At 43.5% G+C, this 10,000-nt stretch overlaps 1 protein-coding gene across 1 annotated transcript; it reads right to left on the bottom strand.

Annotated features, from left to right (window-relative positions):
• Positions 1-6,355: 6,355 nt before the first annotated feature.
• On the bottom strand, positions 6,356-7,197 carry LOC139661060 (protein LBH-like). The gene is made up of 3 exons (XM_071539384.1): positions 7,126-7,197; positions 6,783-6,954; positions 6,356-6,414 (listed from the first exon to the last, which is right to left on the bottom strand). Exons 1-3 carry the CDS (start codon positions 7,195-7,197, stop codon positions 6,356-6,358), a joined length of 303 nt encoding a protein of 100 aa, XP_071395485.1.
• Between the last annotated feature and the right edge of the window lie 2,803 nt (positions 7,198-10,000).

The following is a 10,000-nucleotide window of genomic DNA, read 5'->3' as shown; positions in this document are numbered from 1 at the left end:
GAGGCTCAGAGGCTTTCTGCCACGCTGCATCAGGGCCACTAGGTGGATTTCTTCAGAAATTTCAGACTTTAATCCCAGAAATTCAAAGGTTGACCTACAAAGACCCTGATTCATAGTTGAGTATGGAGAAGATCATGTTTCTGCTGGTCCTGATGTTTCTGCTGGTCCTGGTGTTTCTGCTGGTCCTGGTGTTTCTGAAGCTGCTGGTCCTGGTGTTTCTGAAGCTGCTGGTCCTGATGTCTCTGCTGGTCCTGATGTTTCTGCTGGTCCTGATGTTTCTGCTGGTCCTGATGTTTCTGCTGGTCCTGATGTTTCTGCTGGTCCTGGTGTTTCTGAAGCTGCTGGTCCTGATGTCTCTGCTGGTCCTGATGTTTCTGCTGGTCCTGATGTTTCTGCTGGTCCTGATGTCTCTGCTGGTCCTGATGTTTCTGCTGGTCCTGATGTTTCTGCTGGTCCTGATGTTTCTGCTGGTCCTGGTGTTTCTGAAGCTGCTGGTCCTGATGTCTCTGCTGGTCCTGATGTCTCTGCTGGTCCTGATGTTTCTGAAGCTGCAGACTGGATGTTTCCCTCCTCAGCCAGCAGGTGGAGACAGAGTCTCATCACCAGACTGAAGACGTTCAAACTGAATCCTCAACCAAACAGCTGGATGGACCTGCATCAGTCCAGTCCAGTTTGTTTAGATCTGAATCAGTTTCAGTGTCAGACTGTCAGTCTGGAGAGGAAGCTGATCCAGCAGAACAGTCTGAGGCTCACAGTGTTCATCAAGTCCTGATGAAGGCGTCATGCTGGATCATTCTGGGGAGATGTGTGTGTGTGTGTGTGTGTGTGTGTGTGTGTGTGTGTGTGTGTGTGTGTGTGTGTGTGTGTGTGTGTGTGTGTGTGTGTCTCTGGATGGATGAGAGCAGATATAGGAGCTCTGTGCTTTTTTATGAAGGAACAGAGAGAGAGACACACACACACACACACACACACACACACACACACACACACACACACACACACACACAGTAACCCTCTATAGCAGTTTACAGTGAGCCGGATTAAAGCCCCCCCCCCCCCCCCCCCCAGCAGACTCAACTGTCTGATATTCATACAGTCAGTGAAGCTGCTCACAGACAACTGACTGAGCAGACAACTGACTGAACAGACAACAGACTGAACAGACAACTGACTGAGCAGACAACTGACTGAACAGACAACAGACTGAACAGACAACTGACTGAACAGACAACTGACTGAACAGACAACTGACTGAACAGACAACAGACTGAACAGACAACTGACTGAACAGACAACAGACTGAACAGACAACTGACTGAACAGACAACTGACTGAACAGACAACAGACTGAACAGACAACTGACCCCTGACTTTAATCTGTTAACAGCACCAAGCCTGGGACCCGTTACAGTCTGTGCAGGTGTCTATGGGCGGAGCTGAAGAGCTGAAGAGCTGAAGACCTGAAGAGCTGAAGACCTGAAGACCTGAAGACCTGAAGACCTGAAGAGCTGAAGACCTGCTCTCAGACCAGAAGCTGTGTGGCTCCCTGGTGACATCACCACTGAGGCTCAGTTCATTCTGACTCCACACAACATTACACTTACACCTTTAACACTCATCCACTCCTTTTGTTAGTATGTTATTTTCTTTAAAGGAATAGTTCACCCAAAGATTAAAACTCTGTCCTCATCTCCTCCCCCTCATGCCAGTTGAAACTCAGGTGAAGTTTGTCCATATAACACACAGGGAGGCTGCAGCACAACTCCATAGCAGCCTTCTCCAAAACAACTGAAGTCAGTGGGGACCAGTTCTTCAGAGTTCCACAAAGACCTACAGTATATTTACACCATCATTTAGTGCAAATCTGAACTACAGCTGATTGATCTGCAACAAATAATGGTGTATAGGTCTTTCTGTTCACAGTGTGATTGCTTGGCTGTTGTTGTTTTGGAGCTCTAAAGAACAGGTCCCCATTGACTTCAGTTGTTTTGGAGAAGGCTGCTACCAAGCTGTGCTGCAGCCTCCCTGTGTGTTATATGGACTAACACATTTCACCTGAGTTTCATCTGGCATGAGGGGGAGGAGATGATGACAGGATTTTCATTTTTGGGTGAACTATTCCTTTAATAAAAGGATTGTAAATCCTACTGGCTTTGTGTGCGTCTCCCATTTTGCCACCGTCCTGTGGCCGAGACTAAATCTGTGATTCATCCGGGATTTGACTGACTGACTAATTGATTAACTAACTAATTAACTGACTCTCTAACTAATTGATTGACTAACTAATTAACTGACTCTCTAACTAATTGATTAACTAACTAATTAACTGACTCTCTAACTAATTGATTGACTAACTAATTAACTGACTCTCTAACTAATTGATTAACTAACTAATTAACTGACTCTCTAACTAATTGATTAACTAACTAATTAACTGACTCTCTAACTAATTGATTAACTAACTAATTAACTGACTCTCTAACTAATTGATTAACTAACTAATTAACTGATTCACCCAGCTGGACTGAGTTTGTCTTCTGTTCCTGTTTTCAACACACATCATTTGTATTAAAGTAAAAAAAACCTGAATATATTTATATCACAGACACACTGTGATATATTGTAATATTTCAGAAAGCAGCATCACTCATCATGAATCAACAACAGTTTAATTTCCACTGAATATCTTTAATCACCGCTGTTGAGAACATTTCATGTTATAGACATTACTACACAATTATTATTATGATTATGATTATGATTATGATTATGATTATTACTATTATTATTATTATTATGGGATGTTTTCATTCAGAGATACATTTGGGCTCGACTCAAAACGCAGGAAGCTTCAGCCACCAAAAGTCTAAATGTTCCAGTTGTACTTCTGTCTCCTTCAGGTAGGACACATAGGAAGCTTCCTTTTAAGGTTCCTTGTTTCCTTGTTTTGAAGGAAATCCCACAATACCTTGCAACATCAGTGAAGAAGAACCAGACTTCCACATCATCAGCTAAAACAGAAAAGGTTTTCCAAAACCAACATATATCAGAAAAAATAAAAAACTTATAACATTTTGAATTATTTCTGATGTGAAAATTGTCAACAGTGAATCATGTGACTTGTTGAAATGAGCGTTAGCTTCCTGCGGAGTTTAGCTAGCTAGCGAGAGAACGTCTCTCCTGCCTCAGTTTGATGGATTTGATCATTTCTTTAATGTGTTTTAAAAAGCAGTTTGATCAGACCGGCTGTTGGAGGAGTGGAACGTTAACCAGTTAGTTCAGAAGGAGCCTGGTTAGGAAGCTTCCTAGTTAGGGAACAAGGAAGGAGGAAGCATCCTTCACAAGGAGACAGAACTTTGGAGTCGGAGCAGGAAATAGAAACAACATCTCAGTGTCACCAGTGGCAGAGCAGATCTACAGATGTTAACTGTTATAACAATGTAATGAGCAGGAGAACATCAGGAGAACACCAGGAGAACATCGGGAGAACATCAGGAGAACATCAGGAGAACATCAGGAGAACAGCAGGAGAACATCAGGAGAACATTCAGAGAACATCAGGAGAACATCTACATAGTCTGATTAGTCAGGAATCACATGATAATATGAACACTACATATTTCTTCTTCTGAATGAAAAAGAATCAAAAAGAATTCATCAGTAAGAGCGTGACCTCTGACCTCCAGTCTGGGATGATCAAAGGCAAACGAGCACCAATAGAAACAAACTTCTACTCATGAACTCACATCAGTTTGATGCTGCTGACGGTTTGTGTAAAGTTCAATCTGGAAGACTTTTCTTACACTCCAGTTTTAGAAAAAGATTTTCCCACACTGTCTGTTGGATAACGTCCAAATGCATTCTGGTCCGTCTGGAAACATTTGACAGAGGCGATGCTGTCTGTCTAAATGCAGCTTCTGATGTCATAATGGGGTTTAATCAACAAAGCCGGTTCTTCAATCAGTCAATAAAAACTCTAGTCTAGTCTCTCCTGGTTGAGCTGTTCTGCAGGTAAAGAGTGTAAATCTGCTTCAGCACCAGCTGAGCCTACGCTCTGTGGTTAGTTAGTTAGTGAAGTCCAAACTGACTGTTACTGAAACTAGTCAGTCTGACACTGAAGCTGAGTCTGCTGGGCTGGACCATGAGACTTCAGGTCCATCTGAACTAGTCGAGCTGCAGATGTCATTTCTAAGAAGGTACAACAACGTCTTTACTTCATGAGAAAAGTGAATTCTTTTAATGTGTGCACCAAAATGATGAGTCTGTTCTACAGAACTTTTATAGAGTCGGTGTCTTCTTGTGTGGTGGTTTGGGAACCTGAATCTGGCCGATAAGAACAGGCTCGGTCGGCTTGTCAGAGCGGCCAGTAAAGTAACCGAGGTGAACCGAGCACAGCTCTCTGACCTTTAGGATCGGCAGGTCGTAAGGAAGGCCTGTGCCGTATTGGACTGTACTGACCCCCCCTGTACAAGGACCCCTGGTGGTCCCCGGACCCCACGTTGAGAAACACTGCTGTATTGTGTTGTTGTCTCTGTGTTCTGTCTGGTATGTTGTCTTTCATGTTGTATGTTATGATGGATTGAATGTGTTTTTAATACCTGGATACAACTAAATCTCCCCTGGTGGGATAAAATGAACGGACCACGAACTAGAGCTAAAATCAATACTTTAAAAAGAAATTATAAATTTGCAAACATCTACAAACACGTCAACAAATCGTTATGTTATCGAGTATAAAGTTGGCTAAGGATTGATTTTAGCTTGCCTCCTAACCCAGTCATCTATATGTAGCCTACAGCTATAATTAATACCTGATGTGACATCAGGCGGTTTAACTGTTATTTTCAACAGAGCAAAAGGCATTTCCCCTCAGTAACAGGGTGGAAAAACGTTATTTGTTTTATTGATGGATAAAGAAAGTTGTAAATTTGTTATTCTTCAGTTCAGTGATCTGAATTCATGTTCAAGATATAAGTCAGGTGTTCCTTCCTGGAGCAACAAAAACATCAGGAAGCTCGTTAGGCTTCATCATCTGGGAGACTGTTCAGATTATTATAATATGCATGATGACACATAACCACACAGATCTTTTGTTTCTCTGCTCCGGGAAAACGAAGCGTGAATATAAATATAAATCCTGTTCAAAAGGATGTGATCTGTCACGTAAACCGTGCTGGATCTGGTCCTCCTGGTCCTCCAGCAGGTTCCCAGCTGTCAGACTGAGGTTATTTTACGGAGGACTTTCCACCCAGCAGGAGGTCGGTGTTTGAAGTTGTAACTTCAGTCCATGTTGGAACTATTTCAGCTGGTGCAACCGTTAACATTTTAGTAATTCATAAACTCGGACTTAGTGAGACTTTACGTTCAAACTAGACTACGTTTGAACTGAAGTTCAGCTGGTGCACCTGGCTGCTGGAATCTAAATCTGGTTCGAGTGTAAATCTGGTTCAGGTGTAAATGTGGTTCAGGAGTGTAAATCTGGTTCAGGTGTAAATGTGGTTCAGGAGTGTAAATCTGGTTCAGGTGTAAATGTGGTTCAGGAGTGTAAATCTGGTTCAGGTGTGTAAACCTGGTTCAGGAGTGTAAACCTAGTTCAGGAGTGTAAATCTGCTTCAGGAGTGTAAATCTGCTTCAGGAGTGTAAATCTGGTTCAGGTGTAAATCTGGTTCAGGAGTGTAAATCTGGTTCAGGTGTGTAAACCTGGTTCAGGAGTGTAAACCTAGTTCAGGAGTGTAAATCTGCTTCAGGAGTGTAAACCTGGTTCAGGAGTATAAACCTGGTTCAGGAGTGTAAACCTAGTTCAGGAGTGTAAATGTGGTTCAGGAGTGTAAATGTGGTTCAGGTGTAAATCTGGTTCAGGAGTGTAAATCTGGTTCAGGTGTGTAAACCTGGTTCAGGAGTGTAAACCTGGTTCAGGAGTGTAAACCTGGTTCAGGAGTGTAAACCTAGTTCAGGAGTGTAAATCTGCTTCAGGAGTGTAAACCTGGTTCAGGAGTATAAACCTGGTTCAGGAGTGTAAACCTAGTTCAGGAGTGTAAATCTGCTTCAGGAGTGTAAATCTGGTTCAGGTGTAAATCTGGTTCAGGTGTGTAAATCTGGTTCAGGTGTAAATCTGGTTCAGGAGTGTAAACCTGGTTCAGGAGTGTTTAGTTTAAAACGTTAAAACTGAAAGCCAAAGTCAGTCTAGATCATCTACATCATCAGCTTGGCACATCAGAGCATCAGAGGGTTTGGCTCCGCCCCCTGGCCTGGAGGTCTCCTGGCCCCGCCCCCTGGCCTGGAGGTCTCCTGGCCCCGCCCCCTGCCGCTGACACCTTCACAGTGATTGGCTGGAACAAAGGAGCCGCGCTGTCCGTCAGTTTGAAACTCCGCCCATCATCTGCTCCTCTGGCTCCGCCTCCGCAGCAGGAAGAGCTGAACACACACACACACACACACACACACACACACACACACACACACACACACACAGACACACACACAGACACACACAGACACACACACACACACACACACACACACACACACACACACACACACACACAGACACACACACACACACACACACACAGACACACACACACACACACACACACACAGACACACACACACACACACACACACACAGACACACACACACACACACACACACACACACACACACACACACACACACACACACACACAGACACACACACACACACACACACAGGTTGCTTTTCAGCACAGGTCCTGATACAGTGTGTGTTGTAACGGAGCAGGTGATAAAAACAGAACCCGGCTCTGACCCTCTGCCTGGGCCTGGCCGTCTCTGGGGTCGTTGCCGGGGCAACCGAGGTCGTCGGGCGGCCAGCGGAGCTCGCCGCTCTCCACCTCGCCGTCCGTCGGCTCGACCACGATGGAGGGCAGCCGCCGCGCCAGCTTCGGGAAACGCTCATGGGGGTCTGGAAGGATCTGCAGGAACCAGAACCAGAGCGGGTCAGGCCGACCTCTGACCTCTGACCTTTAACCTTTCACCTTTGAACTTAACTAATTAATGGGTGTGTGTGTGTGTGTGTGTGTGTGTGTGTGTGTGTGTGTGTGTGTGTGTGTGTGTGTTGTTCAGCTCGTGTGTTCGAGTCCCACCTGGAGAGACATTCCTTCGTCTCCTGTGGCTCCGCCCACCGCCGAGTCACAGGTGTTCATCACCTCTGTCATCTCGTCCAATCAGAGTCTAGAGCCGGACAGGAAACAGGAAGAACAGCTGGATGGAAACTTCTGACCGGAAGACAAAAAAAAACGACTCTTACATGAAATGATTGACAGCAAAAAAACATGAAAGCAACTGATGGAACTTTTTAAAGTCACTGACTTTGTTTACATGGACCGCAAAGATCCAACTGACCTGATTCTAAATAAGACAATATTTAGATTAAGGTGTTTACATGAGTTGCTTATAGCAGTGGTGCTCAACATGGGGTCCGGGGACCACCAGGGGGCCTTGAGGGGGTTCCAGGGGGTCCCCAGCAAACTGATCTATTGTTAAACTTCACCATTATTTCATTTACAAGAAGTTAACACAGTTAGAGAATATAGAAGAGTGACTGTTCTGATCATAGTTTCTCTGTTATCTCTCTGCCTTCAGTACAGACAGTCATGGAGTTCTGGACAAAATCATATCTGACAATATAAGTATTCTCAGATTTGGGTTCAGGAGACAAAATCTCACCAAATGGGGGTCCGTGGCTCTAATGTGGACTAAATTACGAGTCCTTGAGAATCGCTGGCTTATAGAATATTCCATTCATGTTCCTGTTTACATGCTACAGAGCAGAGTCCGACCGCTGTGTATGAAAGGTGCTATACAAATAAAGGTTATTATTATTATTACATAGTGACAATGCAACCATCACACTTACATCATAACACATAACATTACAAAATAAACAGGACAAAGACTAGAACACACACACAGACAAGACAAGCTCCTGACAACTCAATAATCAGAATATATGAAATAGTCCGCTTCACTCCAGTGTCCCGACACATTTCAAATCATAATACGCTCCATTTCACACTAGTATTCAATTCAATAATCAAAATACATGAAACAAGTCAGTTTCACTCCAGTGTCCTGGTCCACAGACTCAGATCCTCCACGGCCACAAGACACATCAACACAATCAAACTCATATTTGTATTTTATTCAAACTTAGCCGAACCAGTTTCTACGTCTTTTCAACGTCTCTAGTCAAAAGATGCTGTTTTACTAAAATTTTAAATCGAATTTTACTGTTTTCTTGTGTGATATGACGACTATGACCTTATTGGGGTTAAGGTGATCAGAACATGCTGTTTACATGGCAGCTTCTTATTCAGAGTATTGTCTTAATCGGGTTAATATCAGAATATTGCTGTCCATGTAAACGCTCAGTGAGGATCTGAGATGAAACGTTTACAGACTGGAGCCGACAGATTTTAGAGATTCTGAACTATGAACTTAGTAATGTTCATGGTAATCAACAGGTAATGATTTTTTTCAAGAGACCCGAAAACTCTAATATGTGATGTCACAATGTCATGTTGATGTCATGTTGATGTCATGGTGATGTCATGGTGATGTCATGGTGATGTCATGGTGATGTCATGTTGATGTCATGGTGATGTCATGGTGATGTCATGGTGATGTCATGCTGTACAGTCTGGAGCTGCTTCTTTGCAAACGAGTGTTTATCTGTAATGTTTCCTCATTCCCATAAAATCAAGATGGCTGCTGTCTCCTTCACTGTCTTTCTTTATGGAGCTGTCAATCAGTATGATGTCACAGATTAGGGGGCAGGACAATTTTTTTTTTAATCTGGGAGACTGTAGTAAATGTTCACTAATACAAACTGGGACATTAGAGAAACTGCATGAATTTCAGATTATGATTCTTTCCTAAATGGACATGTAATGTAATGTTAATGTTTACTATATACTGTATACAGTTCATTATATCAGTAAAACTGGACTGTAAACAGCAAGGTGTTGGTATATAGTATATATGTATTATATATGGTATATACGTACATATATACATATATATATGGTATAAATATATGGTATATATTAGACCTGTCTTATATGGTAAATATGTATAAATATGTGTTAGATATTAAATCAGTCTGTCAGCTGAGCTATTCTGAGCTGCTGAACCTGGAGAATATAAATTATGGATCCTTCCTCTCTTCCAGAGAGACGCTGCTCTAATTCTGCAGGAGAAAAATGAGGAATCTTTTTATAGCCAGGAGGAGAGTGAGACAGTCCGACTGAGCATGCTCAGAACCAAACAGGAAGTTTGTATGTGTGTGACAAGACAACTGAACTCTGCCTCAGGACTAGATGATACTATTTCCAGTTTTATCACAACCAATACACACACAGCAGTACCAGTTACACCAATACACACAGAGAAACTGAGGAGAAACCTCATGTCACCCCTGAGGAGAAACCTCATGTCACCCTGAGGAGAAACCTCATGTCACTGAGGAGAAACCTCATGTCACCGAGGACAAACCTCATGTCACTGAGGAGAAACCTCATGTCACTGAGGAGAAACCTCATGTCACTGAGGAGAAACCTCATGTCACCCTGAGGAGAAACCTCATGTCACCCTGAGGAGAAACCTCATGTCACCCTGAGGAGAAACCTCATGCCACTGAGGAGAAACCTCATGTCACCCTGAGGAGAAACCTCATGTCACTGAGGAGAAACCTCATGTCACTGAGGAGAAACCTCATGCCACCCTGAGGAGAAACCTCATGCCACTGAGGAGAAACCTCATGTCACCCTGAGGAGAAACCTCATGTCACTGAGGAGAAACCTCATGCCACTGAGGAGAAACCTCATGTCACCCTGAGGAGAAACCTCATGTCACTGAGGAGAAACCTCATGTCACCATGAGGAGAAACCTCATGTCACTGAGGAGAAACCTCTTGTCACTGAGGAGAAACCTCATGTCACCCTGAGAGAAAGCTCATGT

The sequence above is a fragment of the Centroberyx affinis genome, unplaced genomic scaffold (genome assembly GCF_046629955.1).
Source record: "Centroberyx affinis isolate AG114_WGS23_722 - 3 ecotype Tasmania unplaced genomic scaffold, CSIRO-AGI_Caff_v1 ptg003449l_1, whole genome shotgun sequence".
In the NCBI taxonomy this organism is placed as follows: Eukaryota; Metazoa; Chordata; class Actinopteri; order Beryciformes; family Berycidae; genus Centroberyx; species Centroberyx affinis.
The sequence above is the reverse complement of the archived record's forward strand: the minus strand, read 5'-3'. Positions and strand labels throughout refer to the sequence as shown.

Excerpts from the sequence above, each read along its gene's own strand:
- LOC139661060 (XM_071539384.1), bottom strand. The coding sequence starts at position 7,197 with ATGACAGAGGTGATGAACACCTGTGACTCGGCGGTGGGCGGAGCCACA. Across the intron at positions 6,955-7,125 it reads ACGAAGGAATGTCTCTCCAG|ATCCTTCCAGACCCCCATGA; the intron begins GTGGGACTCGAA and ends TGGTTCCTGCAG. Across the intron at positions 6,415-6,782 it reads GGCCCAGGCAGAGGGTCAGA|CTCTTCCTGCTGCGGAGGCG; the intron begins GCCGGGTTCTGT and ends GTGTGTGTTCAG.